Raw genomic sequence first — 26,517 nt, 5'->3', positions numbered from 1 at the left:
TTTCAGCAAGGGCTGATTTGTAAGAGGACCTTGGTGTCAAACTCCTTTTCAACACCAAAACATAGGTTTGGGTGTGCTGAGGATTTCCAGGGTTTTTTTTTTTTTTAATCCTATTAATGCCTTTTGCATTTCTTCCATGAAATTGCTGGCTTTCCTATTCCTGTTTTATGTACTTCTCTTCCCTGGACTGTAGAAGACCAGGTAGGCAATGAGTTCTGAATTTTACCAGATAGGCATGAATAACTGTATATTGCAGTGGTGGTGGTAAGTCCCATGTGCATCATCTCTCCTGCTTTGTTGAACTGCTGTTGAGCTTGTTCAATATTTACCTTTCCCAGCCCACAACTCATATATTATAAAGAATGCTTGCTTTACAGTTTGCCTAAAGTTACTGATTCTTTTGTGCTCAAAAATGTTGCAAACATACTGTGTTAATTACCTGCTCACCATGAACACTGATTTAAAAATAGATTCTTCACTAGAGTTTTAGACCGGAAGCCTATACTTATTTCAGCTCATCTAGGACTCAGTTATAATGAATTGCAGCGGTCTATGAAAAAACATGAAAATTATTTTTTCGCTGCTCCGTAGTAGCATGTGGGTTTACTCATTGCTGAGGATGGAGTGTTATGTTCAGTCAGTCTCATAACAATAAAGATATCTTATAAACAGATGTCAAAAAGAGACTTTGGAAAACAAATAGTGAAAGGACAATTCAAGATTAATTTTTTTAATCCATATACCTCTTAACATTAATGTTTATCCAGAAAGTGGCATTAAGTAGGAACATTTATTGTTGTTTATGTTTCTAAGTCCTTATTTCATACTGTTCTGAAGTTCTAAGCAGTATATTTTCTTAAAACTGATGCTGAATAGATGATTCTTCGTGGGTCTGACTCATGATACTCGCAAGATTCGTAGGGTCAGGACACTACACTTCCTGCCCCTTCAGTTACTCACAGGGGTAGGACCTGCTTGGAGGTCAAGTGTTCAGCATGGATGCTAAATTCTTTAATTCATTTGGGAAAGACTTGGCTAAAAGGAAATAGTGGCATGTTGTAGAGGGTGGTGAGTGTTCTTGTAGCATCTCTCAGATACTTTACAGTTCTCCCAGAATGTGGAAGTGCTTTTAGACCTGTCACGATAGTAGGTTTTATAAGCATGTCATTCACTCATATAAATGAAATGCTTAAAAGAGTATTTTGTAAACATCATTCCTTTTAAAAGGAAGCAAAATAATACTAGCTTTATATTTTCAGGTTTTAGAATAGTAGCAAAAAGCTTCTACACTTGTTAACTGTATCTTTTAGGATTATCTTGTTTTCAAAACCTACATTAAACACTTTCATATCCAGCACATAAAACTGGGAAATAACTCAGAACTCTGAAGTCTATAAATACACCTATTTACTTTACCCAGAACATAATTTTCCTGGACAGATTCCCATTTTTATTTAATCTTGTAACTTAATATAATTTATGTTTTTCCCAGCTGGGTGTTTTAAAATATCTCTGGACCATCCACAACATGTACATGTCTATTTTCTTTTTTTCCTTTTGGGAGGAGTGAGAAGAGTGGTTCAATATTTTTAATAATTTTTAACAAAGCAGCTTCATGAAATACATGAAAAAAAGATGAGAACCATTTTGAAAACACAAACCATCTGTGAAATAATGAAATGTGCAGCGAGTTTGCTATTTTAATGTAAAAGAGATACAAAGATGATGATTCTGATTTCATTGATGACATTTTCAGTTCTGACACACATAATTCTGTTTAATACTGTTACTCTTGGAACAGAATTAAACTTGACATGCTCCTGTTGGTGAGATCAGAGCCATGCTGGGTTTCTAAGTAAGTGCTTATTTTGTCATTAGGATAGTTTTGACTGTTTTGTCAGTAGTGTTATTTTGTCATTAGGATTGTTTTGACTGGTCTGTTCAATTTAATGAGCACTTTTTCCATCCTTGGTACACTAAGAATAGTTAAGCACAATGGTGGCAAAAGTCCCAACAGAAACAATACCTATCATGGAAGAAGTCATAAAGGTGGTCTTGGAACTAGCTGGTGTTGTGGTGTGTTCAGGGTGACACACCCAGGGCATGCACTTTGTACTGGAGTTTTCATAGAAAGACATCCAGTGTGCTTCTGGGGCAGATATGATCTGTTAAAGTGACAACAACAGATTCTAAATAATAGTGCTGTTGCATCACAGAGGAGCCTGTGCTTCTTCAGGATAAAAAGTAGTTGTTCCATGCAGTCTTATACCATCTTGTTGGTTTTTTTTTTCTTTCCTATTTGTATCCTTTACATTTTCTCAATGTTTAGTGAATGCAAAACTTTCTAACAGGAAGGGTTCTTTTTCTGTAAGAGTGTTTAATTCCAGCTTATGACTGACTACAGAGACACGATAGCAAGTGCTACTTCACAGGAATAAAAAAGTTCTGACAGCAGCAACCTTCATCTTGATTATGGTTTATTCAGATTCCCTTTGAATGCTACAATTCAACTACAAAACTACATTAAAAAACACTTTGTACACAATGGACTGCATAAGTAAGACCAGCCTGGCATGACATCTTGTTCAACTGTGTTGTCTGTAAAATCTCTAAAGATGACAAAAAATCCTTACTACATCAAAATAGAGAAATTACTTCCTCTATTTGAAATAAAAATGTGTGCAATCTATGGTTTAAAAATCAGTGTTATTAACATTACCTTTAAACATTGGTAGTGTGTTTTCAAATACTAAACTTGTTTCACAATAGGAAAGATTTTCAAAAGGCCCATTGGATTCATGTAGTATCACCTGTTACACCATTCTGTGCTGTTAGGCCAACAGCAGTTTGGGAGGTGTTATCATGACTGATGGAGGAAAGGCTGCTTTAGGACTTGATCCTGCTTTGACATACTCAGTAGGAATTTTTCCATTGATTTCAAGGTCAAAGTTGTACATGAAAAATGCCTCTCTATAGCTGTGTTATTTTCCATGGTGCAATGGTTAAAGGTTTTTTTTTTCCCCAAGTAAACTTCCTCACATTAACCTGGATAATATAAACATTCTGGAAGAAAACAAAGGGCATTTTAGAAAAGTCTGGGCTGGAATCTTTGTTTCCCAAGCTCTGTGTAATCATTCGGAATTAGTCTAAAGTAAATAAAAAGGGCTGCCAGACTGTAGCAGTTAAGACAGGCTTAACATAGGATGTAAGTTTTGAACCATGAAATATCACATCCCATGTGCTGATAACAGGAGTCAGTTTGGGCAAGAGTGTTAAAATCATGGATTTTTTTAGAAGAAAAGCACACCCTTCTTTTATCTCTAGAAATGTAAATGAGACATTAATTGTAAATTCTGTTCTATTTGAATTAGAATTTACTTTGAAAGAAAGGCCATATAGAAGTTAAAAGTTTGCTACTGTGGTGCTGCTACTTCACTAAAGAATTAACAAGGGCTTGGGAGTTTGCCAGAGCTTGTTGCTTTTGGCTCATTTCCAGTCAAGCCTTTAAGAAAGCCACCAACATGTTGTTGCCATTAATGCCTTTGTGATCAAACACTGCGGTCTGCAAAAAACATTAGAGCAATGCTAATCTATTCCCATAATTCTGTCTGGTCAAAAACTGTAATTCCAGCAAAACATTTCCGGGGGAAATGTCACAGTTTTTCATAAAACTATGGATTATGGAGTTTTTGTGAAATATGGTCAGCCAAATGTAAATTCTCTGCACCTAAGGATTCTGTATAATATTGCAGTTGTAATCGCAACTCATGAACCATCTGTCAGGCAGGAGAGGGAAGTGTTCAGGTGAGAACAGTTGCAGTCTTCTGGTCTTTAAAAGTTCACATACTCAGCTCTATAACCATACCTTGTTCATCACAGGCACGTTTGTTTTCATATGTGGTACTCATACATTATGGAGGTAAAAACATCTGTCTCCCACTGGAGGAATGCTGTTGATGAACAGCCAACCACAGCAGCTCTGGAAACCTCACAAAGCATGCTCACTTTTAATATGGGTTATAACACTTTTCACAACACTATCATGTTTCTTCATATCATCCTTGTTGGAGAACCAGTTCCTTAGTGTAAATACAGGCAAGCTTTGATACGTCAGGTACCAGTTTTGTGGACTTGCTGAAGGACAAGCACCTCTGTAAAGACAGGAGTGTTATCCCATTGCATTGGCCATTTTGGATAAGCTTACAGCAGCATTTCCCCATCACATGCAGTTTTAAAGCTAATCAAATACTTCAGAGAGAAAAGCTTTCAAAAGTTCTCATTGCTGTCAGATTGCATAGGAAGGCAGAAAGGCCTCAGAAACCACAGACCTAGCTCACTGGAGGCAGGGCAAAGGCTTCAGTTGACTTCAGTGAATCTCCTGTTCTGTCCTCAGCCACAGCATCTTCTGTGACCAGGTGATGAAGCAGACGGGGAAGTCCATCCAGCAGAAAAATAACGCAGGAAAATAACTGAATTACATTTCAGCTCAGCATCTAGCTAAGTGATTGGGATGTAGCAGCACAGGAGGGTTTAGAAGTACAGAGAAGGAATTGTCCTGGAAAGGAAGAAAAAAAAATTAATAATTTTAAGTACAGGCTTTAAAAAGGCAGTTTATCATTTGACACAGATTTAGATCAGACACTAGCATGTGATTTACCATCTTTGTAGGACAAGCAAGAGATTTTTGCCCACATGATTGTGAGTGAGAAGCATAATCCCCTGCAGGAGTATATATTTAATCTGACAAATTTTCTAGAAAAAAAATCACAAGGTGAATTATCTTTTGTTGGATTACATTTTTTAAAAATATATTTTTCTCTGTCTTTTAAAAATAAAAATAACTGAAAAGCAGGATATTTTTGTTGCTGTTTTGGAGTATTAGCCTGCAGTACAAGCACTGGGTCCTTTTCCTGTACTGCAGGAATGCCTAGCAAGGCTCCTAATACTGGGGATAGTGAAACCTTAGAGCAGTGAGTTTCACTGCAGAAGATTATATCCAAGGAATGCAGATGTGTTTGCTGATTGAACTCTTCTTTAACTTTTTCAATAAAGTTGTATTAGTGGGAAATACAGCATTAAGGCTGCAGAGGAGATGGCTGCTGAGTTATCTGAAGGACCTAGAAAAAACTGAAGAAAAACAAAATAGCTAAAATAATGGAATAGGCATTGAAATAACCACTGATTATTTTAAAAAGTTGTGGCTCTGAAAAACTGCAGGCATTGAAGAAAAGCTCTGAGAAAGTAAACTAAAGACAAAATAAAGAAAAAGGAAGCATGGCTTGGCACAGAGAAAGAAACAGGAAAAATTCTAGTCAGTGTAATTGGAAAGAAATGTAAAAAGTTTTGAAGGAGATACCAGCGTCATAAAACTGGGTCAATTTTTAAGAGAGAAAATTCTCACACACAAAAACTGTGTCGACTGGATTGGTCAAGTATGCATAATTTTTGAGGATGTTCATTGCTTTTCCAGATGTGTGTTATCCTTTGTGGTTTGGCTGAGATCAGAGAGACTGAAAGAAAGCACAGTATGTATCAAAGATGTGGGAAAGTTTGTTCACTCTTTGCAAACTTCCCTCCAAACTATATCTGATTTCTAGTTACATCTCCTGTTATAAGAATCAAAAAATCAAGATGGTTTTCTTCTCATATTAATTTTGGTTCAGTTCTTAGGATATGTAAATGCTGCCTTCTTGTCCCTGACCTCATGCGCTTCAAGATGGTGTTTTCTACTAATAACTCCAGCTGTCCTCATGCTTAGGTAAAGAAGGAATATGTGGCATGGAAGCTGTTTTCAAGAATCAGTGAGACTTCGATATCCCACAAGCTGATCTAAAGTTTTCAGAGAATGACTTGGGAAGAGGACCAGAAGTACTATTGTGGAGTGTGAAAATATTTTGGAGTATGAAAATAAACAGCCCCATTATGTTTATTAATGTTTTCATCCTGTTTATTAGAGAATGAGGTTCTTTTTATGTAGAACTATGTAGTCTCACCTTGCTGTATTTAGGAAAATTGTTTAGCTTGTTTTTAGTTCGTGCCCATTCACAGAGTGAGTATAATAATGTATTTTTAAGTAGCAGTTAAAAGACTTCATGAATTTCTTTAAAAAAAGTAGATATCTTTTTAGATATAAAAACAATGTAGTATAATTTTTGGTCATCAGTAAGAATATGATGAGCAAGATTAAAGGAAAATGAAAAGGAAATAGGGAGTTCTAGACTTTCATTGACAAGGGAACAGATTATTGAAGACTGATGATTACTAACTGGAGAGTTAAATGACAAGGAATTTCATATAGACCAATGGAATACTACTATATAAGATTGGACTCAGGCCTTATCAGCCATCTAGCAGTTTTAAGATTAACAAGAGTATTTAATTCTCAGACCTCTCTCCTCTTTGAGTAACACAAAAGATGTTTCTGTATGGCTGGATAACTCTCTACAGCTGTAAATGCTTGAATGGTTGAGCGGGCATTATTATTTTGTATTTTATTTTTGAAATAAGTTATGCCTGCTCTAGAAAATTAGAAACTGAGTTTCAGTCAGAGACTTTTGTTTCATCTGATGGTCGACCGTGGTATGATTACAGACAAAGATTTTGATGTAAAAGTGGTTGTAGGCTTTTACATAGTAGATTTAGAATGTACTTTTTTATAGGTTTGTAATTCCTCTGATGACTGTTAGAAATCTAAAGCAGTTAGAAACGTTGTCTCTTAAATTAATGTTTTAACATATCAAGGAGCATTTCTGGTACTAGTAAATATGTTTTTAACTCATGAATCTCTTTCATTTGTACTTTAGAAAAATTACTATTCCGGTCCTGAGTTGATGAATGTCTTGGTTTGCATGACATGTGATTAGGTTTTTTTTATAAAAATTACCTCCTTGTCTGCCTTTTTGATAATTTTTCTAATTCTGAGGCTTTTTCTGAGTTACAGCTTCCTGTACTATTTGTTTTTTTAGTGTGACATAAGGATTTAGTCATTCTCTTCTAGGCTTTCTTACCTCTTTGGCTTTCTTTTGTCTTTCTGAAGTGTTCTGCAGCATAAAGCTGCTTAGATGAAAGGGTATCTTCTCTTTTTAACAAGGTTGCTGTTAACCTCCTCTTGAAAAGTTACTATTAATGCAATGATCATATTAGTTTTACTCAGCCAAAAGACATTCTAAGTGCATAAATAAGAACATGAGTACCTCCAAATGTCTCTCTTTTGTCGTTATTCTGCAACATTGTCTCTAAAGAGGGTAATTGTAGGTGGACCACAAAAGGTGAACAACTGTTACAGAAAATTTACTGAGAAAGGAGGCTGTGCTCCTTTGTCAGATGAGGGCTTTAACAGAGCATGGCTCCGTCACACACCACAGTGTGCCCCCCTGCATGTCACATTTCTCTGCTGAAGGCGAATGTGATGGAATGAGGAGCAAATACAGAGTACGACTTGCAAGAGCTAGGGCTATGTCCATAGTCGTGCACTGTCATGGACTTAGGACAGCCTTGTCCTGAAGTCTGCCTGCCCATGAAGGTTCTTCTCCTGCTGGCTGGGACTCAGCCACCACTGCAGCACCAGAGGCCTGGTTCCTCTGTTAGGGCTGTGGGAGTAAAACAGGGATGAAGGCACATGTGGACCCTTCTTAGTAACTCACTTCTGTCAGATACAAGGCTTGGAAGGCACAACAGTTTATTTCTAGGGATAGCAACTTGTTTACCTCAGGCAAAAAGAAAAAAAACTTCCGAAGTTGTGCTGCCGTTTGGACAAGGTGCTGACCCAATGTTCAAGCTGAAAGGAATAAGAAATGATCCTGAAAAATTAAGAATTTCGTTTTTTTTCACTTAGCAACAGTACTAAGAGTGCATGTGATATATGCATGAGGCTTGTCTTAAACCTGGGGCTGAGAATTGTTTCCTTTAGTGAAGAAATGTATATTTTTATTGTGCTTTCACTCATGAAAGTAGCATGCAATGCAAGAACAAGCTCTTACAAGATCCTAGCATGCTTCCCCCCCCCCCGTCTACTGGGAATATGCAAAAATTATTTGATTAGGTACCTACATCTTCATTTTAGATTCCTATTTGAAGATATGTGCAAACAGTGTTAAAAACATCCCGTGCCTTTTGTAAATAAAGTAGAATCAAAATTGGAAGAAGAATCAAAATGGAAAGAAGACACTTTTTTAAAAAGTGTTTGAAGAGCCCATCTTGGTCTGGATTATTAGATAGTCCCCTGCTTTAAATCCAAATTCTGTTGTTGTTGTGAGGATCTGTACTAAAAAATCATGTTTATTTTCCCACAGGTAATTATTATTTTAGAACATGCATGGTCTGAAATATTTGTGTTGTACCTTAATGACTCTGAGATATGGAACAGATTTGTCATTTTCTATCTCATGTAACTTCTTAAAGATAGAACCTACAAACTTATTTATTTAAAAGGCTAGTACCAAGCAGTATACAATAGTTTTATCAATATGGTGCTTCTCCCTCAGCCAAAAAGATTTTATGCTGTTTTCTTTTTAGGAAGGAGGCACAGCTGGATGAAGAAGGACAGTTTCTGGTCAGAATCATTTATGATGATTCTAAAACCTATGATCTTGTTGCAGCTGCAAGCAAGGTCCTTAGTAAGTAATAAGGGTATCTTCTTTGCCCCTTCATCACAGAAAAAAAGATACACCCCCAAAAAACAAAACTAAAAAAAGCCAGCGTAGCAGAGAGCAATGGGATTTAGCACAGAGGAAATGAAAACAGGGTAGTGATCAAAGAGATTTTTTTTTTTTTAAATCTCAGAAGGAAGGAGTTTACTTATTCTATTTAAGATATTTTGTTCCTTTTATTCCTTAAAGTGATTTTTATTACTTCCAAAGTATACTGAGTCATAGCAACACCTTAAACTGTAGTAATATACCTCATCCACAGAACATGTGTAGCAACCAGTTAGTAGTAGTGATTCCCACTAACAACTAAGTTCCTTTATTTTTGAGTAGTGATTACTAAACTGAATCAAAATCTAAAATCCTGTAAATGCATAAAATGCACAATGCAGCAAAGTCATAATGGTAATTGGTAAATCCTAATGAAATTCCTGTATTTAATACTTATTATGTATCATGTGGACCCTGAATCTTGTTTTTCTCATATTCTTGATGTAATGGATCTGGGTAGAGTTCAGGTACTGTCTTTTTTGTTTATGAATATGAAATTGAAGGGGTAAGCAAAGGGCATGAAATACAGTGTTTGGACTTAATCGTGTTTTCCTGTTTTAACTAGATCTAAATGCCGGGGAAATTCTTCAAATGTTTGGGAAGATGTTTTTTGTGTTTTGCCAAGAATCTGGTTATGATACAATTCTACGTGTCTTGGGCTCGAATGTCAGAGAGTTTTTGCAGGTAAGAATTTTGTGACAAATTATTTCAGGTACCAGACAGAAGTATGTTCTAGTCAGCAGATTAAATTGAGATTTGGAAATATAGGTTGCAATCTGTGATCTCCCAGTTATTTGTGGAGAGCTGTCTGGAAGCCTTCTCCCTTGGTATTTGTATTATATTAAGTTTTCCACTGCTCAGCAGTTTTAGTGGTGATGTCCTCTTTCCCTCTCAGTTAATACAGTTACCTGATGGAGTAGTAATTTTCCCATAGCATCTGTGACTGTTCATTTTTATAAAAGGCATGTAAACTGGGGTTGCAGAGGCATTCATTAAATCTGAAATGTTATTTGAAATTCCAAAGAAAGGTTTTGAACAAGAGTTCTCATATATAACAGAAGTATGGAGTAGAAGAAACATGGAAAAACCCACCAGTCCACATTGTCTGTTTATTAAGTACCTTGTTTATACTAACAGAAAATGTGGTCTTCAGATTTGTAGGGTATTTCTTCTAATTTCCCTTGGGCTAACTATAGCTGCTGGTTATTTCTAATTGCACACTATGTACAGAGCTAGAGGTCATACACAGCTCATCTCAAAGACATTATCCTTCATCCCGGCAGTAAGAGTGGGATAGAGTAGCAGTGTTGAAGTAAATTTTTATGCTTTCCTGACTGCAGAACATTGTGACATGGTACTGTAAACCAAAACAAAATGAAAACAGTTTTTCAGTGGCGTGAAAGAAATGCAGTTGCTTCTCTAAAGTGTGATTTCTAAGTGTAGAAAAAAACGGGCTTCCTTTTTTTGTCACTTGAAAATTGCTAACTTCAGAAAAACACTTTGGATTTAAGATTTGTCATATATTTCACTTTTTGAGAGAGCTGTGTGTTATAATGAATTTAAAAGCACTCATTAAGATTTCACAGGACATTGCACAAAAGCTGTGTCAAATCTCTGTTGATTTTCACTGGAAGTTTGGCAGCCTTTTGTAATCTGTTCCCTTAAAATGTCTCCAGCAATATTAAGTGAAAAGAGCAGAGTGCACAGGTTGCTGGATTACCAGAATATTTACTTCTGTGTCTCACTACCTACCCCAAAACCTGGATTATTACAGAGGATCCTAGATGTAGTCAACCCAGACTTCTTGTACAGATCCCATGGACTGTAATTGCTGGGCAGATAGTTTATGTGTACCCTCTAACATGTGCATACCATATGTGATCTGTATACTATTGTCTGTCTGTGGGATGTGACATCCTTTATATTTCATGGCTTCATTCACAGGCCGCTCTCAAAGCAAGATAAATGTAATTTCTAAAGATGACTCATGTATTGGTTGCAGTTACGGTTGAACAAGAATAGGGGAGGAGGAAAAAAAGGGTGTATCTAGTGTGTTGTTTCATCACTGTGGGTATACATCGATGGGCCAGTACTTCTCTATTCCTTTCTCTCATGCCTTTTTCCATACAGTGTACTTCCTTCCATTCCTTAATCATGTGTGATGATGAAAAGACTGGACACATTTGTAGTGCACACCAAACATTTATAAAAGTGTGAACAGTTTAAATTTATTTTCTTCTAATGATTATATTTTAAGCTGCTTTGTTTGAATTTCAGTGTTAACAGATGATGTTGGCTATTACGTACCTCTGTAAATTTTAACAGGAATAATGTACTAGTAGCTCTGCCAGAAGTGTACTTTTTAGCTTTTTGTTGTGATGAAAAATCAGCGTTATCTGTGATTTATTATTTGTGCATCTTCCAGCAGTCAGATTATGTCAGGAAACTAATTCATATACCTGTTACAAAAATAGGTGCAGATTGGATTCAATGTGCTGAACTTAAGTCAGATTCTTAAAATACATAATAGAGTTCCAAAAGGTGCTTCTTGAAATCTGTGCTGAGTCAGGGTATATGAAATAATTGAGGGCTGCACCTTTTTAAACATATGAAAATAAATCTCATCTTTACATTCTGTTTCCCTTGACATCTCAGAGAAAATTGAGTTTATTCATAGATGAAACACAGGTACTTCAAACTTCATGAAAGGAAAAAAAAAAAGAAAAGATGCAACTAAACCTAATATGTATACCTTCTATGAAAAACACAGGCCTGGAAGAATTGCAAATCGTATTGAAATACATGCCCAAGAGAAGCAGTGTGAAAAGAGGTACCTTCTAAGAAACCCAGTGTGTAGCTTTCTACTGAATAAAAATCAAAGCCTGGAGTAGTGGTTAGTTTTCTCATTTAGGGAATCATTTACATGGCTATTTAATTGTTCACAGTGGCAGTGCAGTAAATTTCAGGGGACTATTTCCTCTTTTAGAAAAGTTTCCAGATGTTCTGTACCACACAGAACTGAACAGCATATCTTTGAATTTCAACTGCCAGTGACAGCTCTTTTGCTTTTAGACAGGCCAGGATCTGCCTGATTTAGTATCACTGCTTGTTCTTGCTTGGAGATCCCTTAGTGTTTTACCATGGAGCTGATCACTGCTCTTGAGAGCGCTAGAAATAGAGTCTCTGGTCCCAGCACAAGCTCTGGCATATATCTAAGCAATCTAGGAGCCAAGAATTCAGGCAGAGAGCTTAACCTATTATCTGTACATGATCACACCTCTGGCCCACAGCAGAAACAAACTAGAAAAGCACACACATTTGTTCTTCCAGAAGCTGCAGTATCAATTTAGAATGAATGAAACACACACACATAAAAAAAAGTGGGAGTGACAATAATGACAATGACACAATGACAAAGTCTAAATGGCAGGGTCTGGGTGTGCTTTCAGCTCCTTGATCTGGAAGCACATCTTTACAGCTTCTTGTGTCGGAGCAAGGTTCTGAATACAGTAAGCTCTTTGTTCAACCCATAATCTCTATGCACAGGGAGAAAAGACACATGGGGACTAGAAAGCAACTGCAATACATCCTGAGCAAGTCCACACTCTGGATGATTAGAAAGTAAAGGCTAAAGGGCATATCATATGGGCTCACCTGTGACACTTCTTGGACAAAGTCAGCAGCAGTGGGGTATCAGGCTGGCAAAGTGGTCTTGCAGAATGGGGCTAGTGCCAGATTTTAGCAATACTTGTGTCAGACTTAAATGTTAATAATTACACAACCATCTTAATAAAAGTCTGGCCTTGATATTGGCCATTTCTCATAACAAACTCCTTTTGAAATTCTTCAGGTGTTGATGACTGTAACTGAAAGATTGTCGTCTTTTCCCATGTATCTCTTCAGCAGTTTTTTTCCAAAAGGTCAATTTATCCCAGCTGTTTCTGAGACATATGTACTGAAAGAGCATTTCTGTACTTGATTAAGAAGATTGTGGGGCACTCCCTCGGAGCCAGTCAGATCTCTTGGTCTTTTCTAATCCACACTTCCAAAGCAGTCTCTTCCCATTTCATTGTCTTGAACCCTGTAAAGATCTTGCACAATTTACCTTCAGGCAATTGTAATTGAGTGCCCACTAACAGCTGGAATGAATTGACTCCCACATTGTTGCCTCTTCAAGTTTTAATTTGGAGGTGTTGATATAGCAACAAAAACATGGATTTGAAACAAACCAAAAAACTGAAGAAGGAAGTTCCAGGCTGAGTACATCCTACGGAATTCATTTCTAAGCATCTCATTTCCTCTGGAGGCCTCCCAGGAGAGGCAGCTGTCCAGGCACTTCACAGCTCACATGAAATCAAGTTCAGTATGCTTCCACAAATTTGATGATCGACAGATGCTCATGGAAGGTGGAGAATGTCCCAGACAGCACATTGAAAATATTTTCACCTCTCTTCTTGTGCTGGCAGAAAACAATATGCAGAGCCTGGTTCTAGCACTTATTTGGGAGGGTAAGAGAACAACATTTAAAATATGCAGTAATGTTCTGAACTTAAGATGTTAAGGAGTTGTATGAATATTACAATATAAGTAAATAATTATCTGGGTTGCAACACTATCCAGCAAACTAAGTTGCTCTTACTGTGTTAGATATTCAGTATTAGGTCTTCCATCTAAGAGAAGGACACTCTTATAAAACCTACGACCTGCGGACTTTGCTGTCACCATCCTAGCTCGCTAGGCTCTGGCAGATAAATCTCAGGTGTAAAGGGTGGGGACAGTTCCACACACACTGTGGCTCACCTAAAAAATCCATTGCACAGGCTGGAAGGGCTTCCTCACACTTGTGAAGCCCTGTAGTGACAGGTGAGGGACGAATCGGCAGGTGCCGAGGTGCACTGGAAGCTGCAGATCGGACCTTGCATGCAGGCAGTTCAGGGTCATTGGTTGCTCGAGATTGTCCCAGGAGACAACAGTCCTGGTTGGAAACATCCTGATTGCCTAAGCAGCCTTTTTTCCAACCAGATTTGCCTATCCCACATTGCCCTTAGTCATCGTGCTTGTAGTAAGCATGGGTAAATCCCTTCCCAAATCTTCTCTTGCAAAGCCAAGCCATCAAATAGCAACCTAGAGCCTTGAAAATTGCTTCACAATCAAAGTCAGAGCAAGTCTTGTGTTCTAAGTGTGATATTGGTCTCATTGTTCTCTTTAATGTTCTTATTAGTATGCCTATCAATTTATCATTTAGGTCTCCTCTTTCTGGTCAAGATTTAAAGTTAAATGCAAAAGATGTCCAAGACATTAACTAGAAAAATAGAAGACTTCTTCCCTTTCCTGAATAATCTTTTCTGAAACATGATTGCAGCAGCTGTGATAAGTGCTATGTATTCTATGGGGCTTTTTTTTCAGTTATTCTCAAAGAACATATGTATTTGAGGTTTGTCTTTCAATCATTTTTATCTTTACATTAAAATTTGAAACTTTGTCAGGTTCTGTAAACTTGGGTTGACTGTTACAGATGTCAGAACTAGGCCTTTTCATTGAAAATAAGGAAAAAGAGTCATGTTTATTCAGACATGCTTATTTGTATTTGACACCTGAATTCACATCTGAAGAGAAAATTATAGGGACTATAATCGGAAGGGATAAAAATGGATAAGGTATAGGTTTGGGAAACATGCACAGAGTCTTTAATCATCAGAGTGTTTCCAAATATGGCATAGTCAAGCATGAATTCATACTAACTGGAGTAATTTTTAAAAGTGTTAATTTTGATTGCCACAGTAGATAGAAAGAACATCACAAGCTACCTGAAAAGCTTGCTATGATGACAATTCTACAAATCATATGGCAAATGCACAGCGAATGTGAGCAGCAGGAGAAACCAGATGTTCAAATTAGACAGAATATGTACACACTTTCTTCAGAATTAATAAGTGAATGCCTTATAATCATGTTTTTAATTTCTTCTTCCAGAACCTGGATGCTTTACATGACCACCTTGCTACTATTTACCCAGGCATGCGAGCCCCTTCCTTCAGATGTACTGATGCAGAGAAGGGGAAGGGACTCATTCTGCATTACTATTCGGAAAGGGAAGGTCTCCAGGATATTGTCATTGGCATCATCAAAACAGTAGCTCAACAGATCCATGGTACAGAAATAGATATGAAGGTAATGTCTGAAGGGATGTGCACATCAAAAGCTTCTGTCAAATTAATAAAATCAGAAGTGATCTCAGATTGAATGACTAGTTATGTGTAGTGATGGTGATATACTTGATGTCCTTGCTTAGATTCTACTTTGTAGAAATCCATAGTTCAAACATTTACAGCAGGTGTTACTACTCAAATACGGACGGATGCAACAGAATCAAAACAGTCCTCTTCTTAGGTCCCTGTTTATTAAAAGTGTTGAGACAGACAAGGAGGGCCATGTTGGAAAGTTGGCTGCAAGAGTGTTGAAGCTGTTGATTGACAAGCATTTCTTCTGGTAGCACAGGCAACTTACTCAATCCTCCTTCTCTTACTGCTCAAGCTTGTCCTATGACAGCTTCTTCAGCTGTGTCTTTCCAACTGTTGTCGAACTATAAAATAAGCTAGACTGAGGAATTGAACTGGGTTTAAAATAACATTTTTCTTTTTTTCTGGGTTATTAAAATAACATTTTTTTTTCTGCGTTTATTATACCTATTCCTTTATGTGGTCTGGCGTCCTTTGTGTTAGAGAGAGTTCTGCCAGCACAGTCAAGGGGTCATACAAAGACAAAAGTGGTCAGCCAGGCAGCAGAGAAATAATGTCTGTTCTGAGGAGGCTTAAATATTAATTATAAATTTAATTCTCATTTTCATGTGACTTTCTTAGGCTTTTCTGGAAATTTTATTGTTGTACTGTAATTAAAAGAAAATAATACTGTTGATCAAACGTATTGTAAGTGAGCACAAAGTTCAGTTTAAATCCAACCTATACTTACAGACTGTGTGGGCTAAGAGCACATAGGTGCCTAAAAATTAGTGTTACCTCTAAACTGAAGAAAGTGCATATTGTCTGTATTTTATTTTGTCTGTTACCCTGTTTTTTCCCTTGTCTCTACTAGTAAGTCATGTGCCCTCAACCCTGAACTTTTGTTGTCTCTGCTGGTTAATAATCCTAGCTTTTGACACCTTTAATGACATTAAATAGTGCTTAACTCCACATGTGCTCACAAACTGCAGTGGTAGTTATGCAGAGAATAATCACTTACTTGTTTCTGCAAGGTCAGAGTGCCAAAATTTGCAGCTTATCCCCACAGAAAATGAAAGTCTCCCTCCATTACTCAACAGGTCAACTATTAATCATTAACGGTACATAGTAGAGTTATTACAGCAGAGTAAGCTTGCCGTTGTGGTACCTGGCTAGTTTTAAACCGTTCAAAAAAATGAGAACAGGAGAAAAAAATTGGCTGACTTCTCTCATTTCAGTCCCTTGCCTCATAATTCAATTAATGCTTTCATGTTTCAGACTGTTTGTAATGCTTTGTTTGAAATAGCACAGCACAGAAAAACAATGGAATTGATTTTCATTCTCTGTTTTTGTGGACCAATCAATGCCTCTTCTGTAAAATTTTTGGTTTGGTCTTCAGTTAGAATTTTGCGTAAGGAAGAATTTTTTTTCAACTGGTAAGAGCCTCAATACCTAGCCCTAAGTTTCTCATGTTATTATGGGAGTTGCCTACCAATGTGCAAAAACAAAGATGAGATTCACAGATTGCCCTTCCAGATCTCTATCCAAAGTATTTACATAACAATCCAACACAGGACTGATTTAGTAAGTTTTGCAGTTCTCTTTATGTTAATTAGTGTGAAGTTGATATCTACAGTTTGATGTTTAGTACTTTATTAATCACTCTTCTGTTTTGGCTATTTAGAACAAATGCTTACATAAATCTGTTTGAGAGAATGAATGCTTCTAAGTCTCTATTTTCCTGCGATTCTGCTTGAATTCTCGTAATTTTTTCTTATCAGGTTCTGTGCAAGTGGTAGCAGATCTTAATTGCTTACAGTAATTCTGCTTTTATTTCATTAAGTGATTAGATTTTGTTTCATGGGTTACGCAGAATCATGGAATGGCAGAAGCTGGAAGGAGCATGCATACATATACATATATATATACAAATACGTGTTCTTCTAAAATATAAAAGGGCTGCCTTTCCCAGAATGGTGTCCCTCAAGAAATGTGCACTTTCTTTTAACACCTAGGGAATGTGTGTGCTGAAGGCAAGGAAAAAGAAAAAAAGGTAAAAGGTCTCAGTTTGTCTCTACTAAATGCTGTTAGCACTGAAAGGAAAGCGATTTGATTTGCACTTGGATTCACAATTGCAGTTGTGTACTTCACGAAAGCAGAGGTTGACATGGATTGATTAATTAGTTCCAATTTGCTTTATCTTCCCTGACAGTGTAATTCAGTTTCAGCTAAGTCAAGCTAAGACTATGTAATGTTTGCAGCACGTATTGTCCCAAGAATTGTTGCTGACTTTGAGAACATGCTAAGAATATTTAAGTTCCACCAGTATCAGTATGAGAGCTAGAAATCTTCATGGTGCTGGTGACTAGCTTTGGCATGAGATCTCTTTTAGAAGCCTTCTGGCTATGTCTTCTCTTGCTTCACTTGTCAGAGGTTGTTTGTGTATAAATGAGGGTAACTTGGGAAGGTGAAGTCAGGGATTCCCTCAAGGCTACAAAATGGGATAGGTCAACGAAGAATGTTGTACAATCCTACAAAGCCCAGAATTCTGCAGTTCTGTTGTTATCTGGGAGCAGACTATCAGTGTCTTTCTTTTAGACAGGGAAGATGGTTTACAATATAAAATGAGAGAAGATCAGGGGAAGTCCTTGAGAAGATAGTAATTTCAGACTGTCTCATTACTAATGGCGATATAAAAATCGAAGATGTGACCAGCTGGAGAGCTGACTAAAAACTACTTAGATAATTATGGAGAGTAAGCAGTACTGACCACATGTTAAAATGCTAGCTGTGTGTGAAGATGTCAGTCATGGAGCATGATCAGCATCTAATTCTAATACAAGGGCAACTGGAAACTTAGAGACATTCCCACAGTTTTAACGTTGGGTGTACAAAGCTAAGGGTGGTACCATTTACACAGTGAACTGCTTTGCCTCAGGATTGCCCCAAAACAGCTGCAGTGAAATTCGTCAAGTAGCATTGCGCACTTGGTTTTGATCAGAAGACATCAAGAATTTTCATCCTGTACCAACCTTTAAGTGGCAAACTCCTGACTTCATCTTAATCTTCACAATCTGATGGAAAAAGACCCTGTTGAAGGACAATCTGTCCTTCCCTCTCTCTCTGTCCCTAGAGATGAGTGCATCTCAGGAACATGCTCATATCTATACAATTGAGTTTATTGTGTAGGTACATCAGTGGAAATTTAACAGATAGCATGTGTTCATTATACCTGCTGTATCACAGTGATACTACTAGATTTAATGTCTTGTGTGTAGCTCACCAAATATATTAAACCACAGTGTCATTTTAAAATAACTGTTCTTTTAATCATCCTTCTCTGAAGTGTTGGTTTGACTTTTCACTTGGCTAAGAAAGGACGAACTCTGAAGATACACCCTCTGGAAAGCACAGGCATGTTAGCAGTTGTTATATGTTCTCTTTGAAACCAGGAGAGTGATTTTCTGCTTCAGTTTTTAACCACAGTTACTATGGTGATTGAGTTCTTAGACATGGTGAACTGATGTCACTTTACCACCTAAGACCGCAGAGGAGGAAGAATTAGATTTGATTCCTGGCTTTGTTACTTCTGTCACTGAACTTTTATTTGTCAAGCATTTAACAGAGGCTTCTTCAACAGTATTTAAATGACAGTGAAATTCCATGGCTTACAAGCTGTGCGTGGAGAATGAAACAATGGGTAAGTTCTATCCTAGTTAAGCTTACTGCAGAGTATGTAGGGCAGGTCTTTGGCAAATTACATTGGATCTTTAGGTACAAGGGTGAAGGGACAGAATTTAACATACTCTGTTAATGTCAAGAAATGCTCATTTTAAATTTGCTGATAAAGTGGATAACATGGTGAGATAGATTTTGTCTAAGATTAGATAGTGCATAAATGATGTGAGCAGAAAAAACATTATGAAATTACATATCCAGTGAGAAGTTATGAATCAGCATTTTTCTTAGCCTGGAGAGAGGTATAATTGTAGTGTCTGTTAAAAAGAGTCTGTAGAATCAAATTCAGTAAACCAGCCAGGTCCACAGCATATCAAGTTTACCAGGAGTGTGCAGCTGGCACTGTGGCTATCTTGTAGATGTGACACATTTTGTGTGTTTGGCCTGTTGTTCATTTGCTGCACTATATACTAGTACGGCAGGCATTTCTTGATGCCCTGGAGTCTGGTCAAAAATAGTGCTGCAAATGAACTTGAAGATGCCTGAGAAATTTGTATACAGTGACTATCTGGTCAGTAGGTTATAATATTACTGTCTCTGGAAGGTGATGTGCTGTTAATATGAACATTTCTATAATAATTATTAGATACTAAAAAAATAATTTTAGGACTGCTTTGCTGAATTAAGAAGCTTTTCATTCAAAATAAGCATTTTGTTTTTTTTCATCTCTGGCAAGAGCAGCTCTTTGAAGTAAGATCCAAGACTGGGAATGATCTGGAAGCATAAATCAATTCTAGTGATAATTCTACAAAATCTGAGAAAGGCTATTGTGTCTCAGCTATCCCTGACCACAATAATATTAGGAATAGAGTAAAATTTATGGGAGTATGCACAAGTGGTAGAAATTAAAAATTGAGACTCTAAGTCTGTTCCGTCAATCCTCAGGATGGCCACAGTCTCACAATTTCAGGGATAATGGTTTAAAAGAAGAGGAAGAACATGGAGAACCTTTAAACCCTAAAGTCAGAGGAAAACTAGGTCTCCATCTACTATGTTCCATTTTCCTGGAGAAACCCACATAACTTGCTTTCCTCAAATGACCACCACATAATTTTTCCGAGGTTTACCTTTTATTAACTAGAATTTCCCACTTGTCTTTGCCATGCACTGCCATATGGATTACCAACACAGTTTCTTGAGGAAGTTAGGTTTAATCAACATTAGCATTTGAACTTTTTCATACATCCAGCCTCAGGTACCTACATGGGCCAGTATATTTAGTAGCCCAATCTTTCTCTTTTAGTTACATATGCAATAGAAGAAGTCTAATGCAGCACATGGTATAGAGCACCTAAACAAGGCTCCTGCTCTGTTTTCCAGAAAAGCCATTCTTTCCTTTAAACGAATAGTCAAATAGGAGATCAGGGAACACTGCCTTCTTAATTAAGCATCATTTAGCAAAAAAATACAGTTTTGTTGTTTTCTACTCCACTATTTGTATAGGAACAAAGAAAGGTATCATCATTTCCCAGCCCATCAGTGCCATGGATGGCAGTTGTGGAGGAGAAATATTTAATAAACTAAACATCTGAGGGATCAGTGCAGTGTTTGTGCTTTTAAGAAGTCTATTTTGCTTCAGTGGCTTCAGGATCAAATTCTGCATGAAAGTAGAATCAGGTGCAACATGTTCCAGAAAGTTGCCACTAAACAATACTGTGTAAATAGAATTGTTCTGTTCCAGTCATTAAATCTAATTAAGCTTCAGAAGAGGTGATTTTGGCCTCTCAAGGTAAATTATGTTATTCTATTAGTTAACAGCTGTAATTATACTGCAATACACGACTCTCACTGCAGACAAAATAATCCCTATTAATTTCCTGTTTTTTACTAACTTTGAGTAAAATTACTAAAGTGTGAGACACACTTATTTGAGATTCTACTGTCAGAGAGGACTAAGGCTTTGCTGTAATTTCATTTAATATGGAATGCAGCTTGGAAAAGATTATCATTGCTTTCAGTTTTGTCTGTTGATCTTCATCTAACAGTCTGCTTGAATGTGTAGGGACTATATATTCAAATATCTACTCCATCCACCTTTCTTCTGGCTGACTGTGACATGCCCATCCTCTTGTCAGCACTACTTGCAATTGTGTTATAGACCTTGCAAACAGATTTCATCAAAGTAAGAATTCAGGTGGCCTGTGTAATTCAAGATTGGCCACATGTTCATTTGACCGAAGGGGAAAGTCCTGTTTTCCAGCAAGTGCCAGTTAAAGCAAGCATAACCTTAGCCTTGACCCCCGATTTCAGGATGTGTACTTTACTTAGGCCTTACAAATTGTATTTGGGTGCTATTCGATATACTGTTCATACAAAGAGCAGCTGGACTAAACAAAGGCATAATTATTCACCTGAAATTATAAAGACTCTCTAAAGTCAGAAATACTTACTAGAAAACAATATTTTCCAAGATGCAAATATCATTCTTGAATTAATCTTTTTTGCTCTGAATGTGTTCTTGTCTTTAAAATAGCATTCCAATTATTAATGAGTAGCAGTTTTCAGTTTTTCATTTTTTCTCCCTCATTTTTTAGGTTATTCAACAGAGAAATGAGGAATGTGACCACATTCAGTTTTTAATTGAAGAGAAAGAATCTAAAGAAGAGGACTACTATGAAGACCTTGATAGATTTGAAGAAAATGGTACCCAAGAATCTCGCATCAGTCCCTATACTTTCTGCAAAGCCTTCCCTTTCCACATCATATTTGACAGAGATTTGGTGGTCACACAGTGTGGCAATGCTATATACAGAGTCCTTCCACAGGTTAGATGATTCTCATGCATGAATAGTTGCAGAAATTCTTAATAGTAGATGCTTCATGGGTTTATTTTAAAGATTAATAAAATAGATTTACTATTATCTGTCTAAATTGCATTCCTGTGTAAGTGTGTAATATTTACTACATTGTGTTCCTCTTGTTTGAAAAAGGACTGTGAAAATAGCCCTAATTCTGCAACAGCTTTTGTCTCTTACAATCATGTCCATGTGCAGTAAGAGAATAAGCTTGAGCAGAGAGAGTTTGATCACCCCTACAAGTCAAATGTTAGCTTGATACCCTGTTCTTTCTTGTAGCTCACTCCAAGATACATTTACTATGAAAGTGGTAGATAACTCTTCAAAGTGAATGTGATACAGTCAGTGCAACTTAGCCTGGGGTTCAGGACATGGTCTTGCCCATGCTACTGCATAGTGTAGCAGCAGATAACTTAGTCTATATATGTTACTTGATAGTAATGCCTTTAAATACTTGAACTGTCAGGTGCACAGTAACAGCAGAGCAGAATAACAGAAATTCTAGCATGCTTTCTTGGCTTGTGCATCAGTATTAGCTAAGATGAGCCAAACTGTATTTGTGAGGTGTGTGCATATATATATAAATGCACATATATATGTGTATGTTCTGAACTGAGTGCAGCTACTGCAATTTCCTATGGTTATTTACAGTAAAAGAGTTCTCAGAGGTCCATTTACGTCCATTTAATGTTATGTATTGTGTATCTGATAGGATACCTCAGTTCTTGCCCAAAAGAGCTGACAGTTTTTCAAAATGTAAACAGGTGAAAGGAATAATATGAGAGAAGCAAAAGGTAGGATGCTGAAAATGTCAAATGATCTTTACAATTATGTGGGTTAATGTTGCACATACTTTCAAATGTGATTTTATGGTATTAGCTTTTTCCTGCAATTTGTTTTTTTGATAATTTCTCTCGGAATTGTGCAGAAAAATCTTAAAGAAGAGCTTTATAAGTACCTTTGCCAGATTCTTCCCAGGGTCATTCACAGAACAGCTGTTCAGCCTACTGAGGATAGCTGTCAGTATCCTTATTATCAGAGGTGATGCTTTAGGGAACATGGCTTATTGAAAAGCTAGTTTGAAGGAGGTAAGTTAGGAATAAAACACTGGCAAGCTTTTTTACTGTAGAGTGGAAACATTTTGACAGATAATGAATGTGATAGTCTAACCAATTTTACAAAGCCATCTTGCTGATGAGAATTGTGCTTTGAAATTGATATACTTCTGATGTAAAATCCTTAGTTCAAACCCCTTGTTATTTTAATGGAGAAATGCATAAAGAATATATTCTCTTCCATTCAGTATTGCCATCTAAGCAAATTGAATATAATTACTTCATGTTTGGTTTTATTATAAAACATAACAACCTTCTTTTTTTTGTTGTTTTTCCTTTCTTTTCACAATTCTAGCTGCAGCCAGGAAATTGCAGTTTGTTGTCAGTTTTCTCCTTGGTCCGGCCTCATATTGATATTAGTTTCCATGGGATCCTCTCACATATCAATACAGTCTTCGTACTGAGGACCAAGGTAACTAGAGAATATTCACCTGCCTTTTCTTTAAGTAAATATGCTTTGGAAAGATACAGAAAGGTGCTGAAAGATCAGAATTCTTTAGAGAAAATTCTTTGCAGAGTAATAATCCCTTTTGAGTTGGAAGCCAAGAAAAAGTCACAGGTCTGAATTCATGTGTGGATGTCAAATAGAGCACTTATAGGTGTGATGGAGTACATATACTTTATGTCTGATGCTTTCATTTTACAAGGGGCCAATCCATACTATAGCATTGTACTGAAGTATATGTAGAAAGCTAATTACATTTACTTTTGCATCATAACAATATGGGAGACAAATATTAAATGTGTTCTTGCTTGGGTACATATGTTCATACACAGTTATGTGTCCTTTTCTCTAGAGAGGGCAGGAGAGCAAGTGGCTGATGTAGAACTTGTAGTGTAGCATATATGATGTCAAGGAGCCTGTGTATTTATAGAAAAATGTACCTGAGAGAAACACAACAAGATTTCTTAAGAGTTGCTCCCAGGCACAGATAGAACTTCATAGAATAGACAATACTTTTGTCAAGCTGTTGTGAAAACATGACAGAGAAGAAGTTACAAATATGAACGTAAAGAAAGATACCATGCTTTATATCTTTGAGGTAGCAAATCATAGTATTGAAATATAGGTAGTGTATGGTGTTCAAATGGAAATTAATTGGGGTTTGATGCAGGGTGTAACTCAATTCCAAACATTCTGACTGCCTTTGTAGTGAAGGCACTTGCATATGTGGCCTGGTGTGTAACACATGTACCATAGCCCTTGTATAATTGTGAGTTTTCATCACCAGGAGGGGCTGTTGGATGTGGAAAAGTTGGAGTGTGAAGATGAACTGACTGGCACAGAGATCAGCTGCTTACGTCTGAAAGGGCAAATGATCTACTTGCCTGAAGCAGACAGCATTCTCTTTCTTTGCTCACCAAGGTACTTTAAACCTTAAGAGTTCTACAATATTGATTTTCATTTTACAGTTACTAATTTTAAGAACACTTATGAGAGTAGTAGTACAGAGATTAATTGCTTCAGGTATTGATTTCATTGATTTCAATGTGTTTACACTAAAAGAGGGAGGAGAATTTAAATATTAGAACTTGATTGATTATTAAATAATTCAGTATAAAGATTGGGATGCCCTGGTCCAGTTTGTACAAATGTGAATTTCTCATGATTCCAGGATTTTTGGTAAGTTTTGTCCTCTGGTTCTTGCTCTGAGAGTGCCAAGAAATGTCACAATGATTTGGTGTCCTATGTGGATTCATATATTTTTGCAGTAGTTCTAGTGTAATAGATCATTGATAATTATAAAGAAGTGGTTGAAATGGGGGATTGAATGAAGGACATCTTTAGTTAAGAGCATCTTGAGCTAACATATCAGATTACAGTTATGATGTGTTAATCTCCTGTGTGGAAGGGAGAGGGTAGATTAAGACAGAAGAGGAAGAGGCTACTTCAGTGTAATCTTGGTCTTTGTGAACTGAAGTATGTACATTTGATACATTCATAAACCTCATCAATGAGAATTCTGTATTTAAATGGAACAATCAGGAGCCATCTGTTAACATGGATGAACATAAATAAGGTGTTTCACAGAAGAGACATGTTGCACACCTCATCACAAGTTCAGAAGCATCATCTTTCTTCTGTAATTCAGCAGCCTCTGCTGTTCATTTGGTTTTTAAATGCTCCTTTGGCAAGTTAAATTGTACCCATAGTATTATATGTTTCTTCACATTGCAGTGTGATGAACTTGGATGATTTAACCAGGAGAGGTTTATATCTAAGTGATATTCCATTGCATGATGCTACCCGTGATCTGGTACTTTTGGGAGAGCAGTTCAGAGAGGAATATAAACTGACTCAAGAGCTTGAGATCCTCACTGACAGACTGCAGCACACACTGCGTGCACTGGAAGATGAAAAGAAAAAGACAGACACGTAAGAACCAAATTCTGATTCTGAGCTGAAACTGTCACAGCAATATATTATTTATAGCTGTCTTCTTAAAAAAATAACAGAATCTTGGAAGGAGTATGAGAGATACTCAGTGCTGTTAATTTTGGAGTCAAGGAAGAACATTTTACTTTAACACTTCATAGGGTATTTCTTCATTTAGATTGTCAAATGTCATCTGCAGTCTAGGCTGTTACATGCATAGGTGCTTTGATTGCTCCCTCCCTGGTAAGGAAAGCTATGAGAAGTGAACTGACAATCCTTTTTGCTTTGTGAGTTACCTAAACCAGTAGTTTTACAAACTTGTGTACATGCAGTCCTTGTAACCAAAATAAATTTGGTGAGTGGCCATACGCTACTATTTGACAGAGTAAATCTGCTGTAGACCACTTTGTCTATCTAAACTGCCATGCTTACAGGTTAATAAAGGAGGAAAACACATTTCGGGAGCTTAAAAATAGTCTGTGTAAAGGTGAAGTTTAGCAGTAGGCTAATGCTATGAATTTTATTTTATTCATTTTTTTTTCATTATTTATATTCAGTATTTTATTTATATTATTACCTGCAAAAGTGAGTTTGGGGCTATCTAGATAATACAAGTGTCTAGATATAAGTGCATAACAATAATAAAGATTATGCATTTGGCCCCAAATCCATTTCTACAGGTAACTGCAAAATCAGATTCATAGCATTAGTCTGTGGCAGCTCATTTTAAGGACTACTGGCAGGTAAGTTGAAAGTTTGTGTTAAAAGCAGTGTGGGTTTGGTGGTTGACTCTTGTTTTTAAAATATAGTTCCCATCTCTGTAACAGAAGAATTTCTTGTGGATTATGCTTGTTTAGTAGTAGAATTAACATTCATTGTGCTATGAATTCTATGAACAGATTTTTTTTTCTGTAGTAATGGAAATTATTGTAAAAAGATCTGAAAGGGATGGACAGAAGAGTCAGAAAAGAAGCCTAAAAAATATTTTTTAGATTCATTCCTGTTATTTTTCTTTGTAAAGTAATTTTATTTTAAGGAATTCTAGCCTTCTTGGCAGCTGCTGGAACAGACAGTGTCAAAAGTATTCGCTACCTATGACGCATGCAGTAGCGAACTTGCCAAAAACTCTGATGAGGTTTTATGCAGGAGGCTGTGTACAGAGCAATGCAAAACAGTCAGAGATCTTTAGCTTGTCCACTTAGCTGTGTAAGGAGGGAAATACACCTTCATTTGGCAGTTAGAAAGTTGAAGGAATACACATGAGAGTAGGGTGAAGCTCTTTGTGTGTGATTTGGATTTTATTTGCATAATTTGTAAATTGAAACAAGTGTTAATGGGTCATGTAGACTATTAATTAAAAAAAACATACAATAAACCCTAAAAGCAGCATTCTCAACAGAAGAAGAAGTGTTTAGCAATGCAGGAATTGATCAAAGGTGGGAAAATCTCTTCATGGCCCTTTTTTGCCATTTTTGTAGTTCTTTGAGCAAAACCAGATTACATGAGCTGAGGATATACCAGAAATGCTTAAGCAATAAGCAGAAATGATCCAAGATCCAGAATTAGTAATGTATGCCT

The 26,517-nt window shown here is 36.8% G+C and overlaps 1 protein-coding gene across 2 annotated transcripts in view; it reads left to right on the top strand.

Moving 5' to 3' along the window:
* The window catches only part of GUCY1B1 (guanylate cyclase 1 soluble subunit beta 1), a 42,987-nt gene that overhangs the window by 9,144 nt on the left and 7,326 nt on the right, over positions 1 to 26,517 (top strand). Inside the window, exons 3-9 of one of the 2 annotated variants that reach the window (XM_013129004.3) lie at positions 8,515 to 8,615; positions 9,262 to 9,380; positions 14,670 to 14,867; positions 21,187 to 21,417; positions 22,858 to 22,974; positions 23,795 to 23,928; positions 24,742 to 24,939. In XM_013129004.3, coding sequence (XP_012984458.3) covers positions 8,515 to 8,615; positions 9,262 to 9,380; positions 14,670 to 14,867; positions 21,187 to 21,417; positions 22,858 to 22,974; positions 23,795 to 23,928; positions 24,742 to 24,939 — 1,098 coding nt within the window. The remainder of the gene's footprint in view (positions 1 to 8,514; positions 8,616 to 9,261; positions 9,381 to 14,669; positions 14,868 to 21,186; positions 21,418 to 22,857; positions 22,975 to 23,794; positions 23,929 to 24,741; positions 24,940 to 26,517) is intronic. The other variant, XM_034064804.1, reaches the window with a different exon arrangement.

This window comes from Melopsittacus undulatus, chromosome 7 (assembly GCF_012275295.1).
Source record: "Melopsittacus undulatus isolate bMelUnd1 chromosome 7, bMelUnd1.mat.Z, whole genome shotgun sequence".
Classification (NCBI taxonomy): domain Eukaryota; kingdom Metazoa; phylum Chordata; class Aves; order Psittaciformes; family Psittaculidae; genus Melopsittacus; species Melopsittacus undulatus.
Note: the sequence above shows the minus strand (reverse complement) of the source record. Positions and strands in the feature narration are given on the sequence as shown.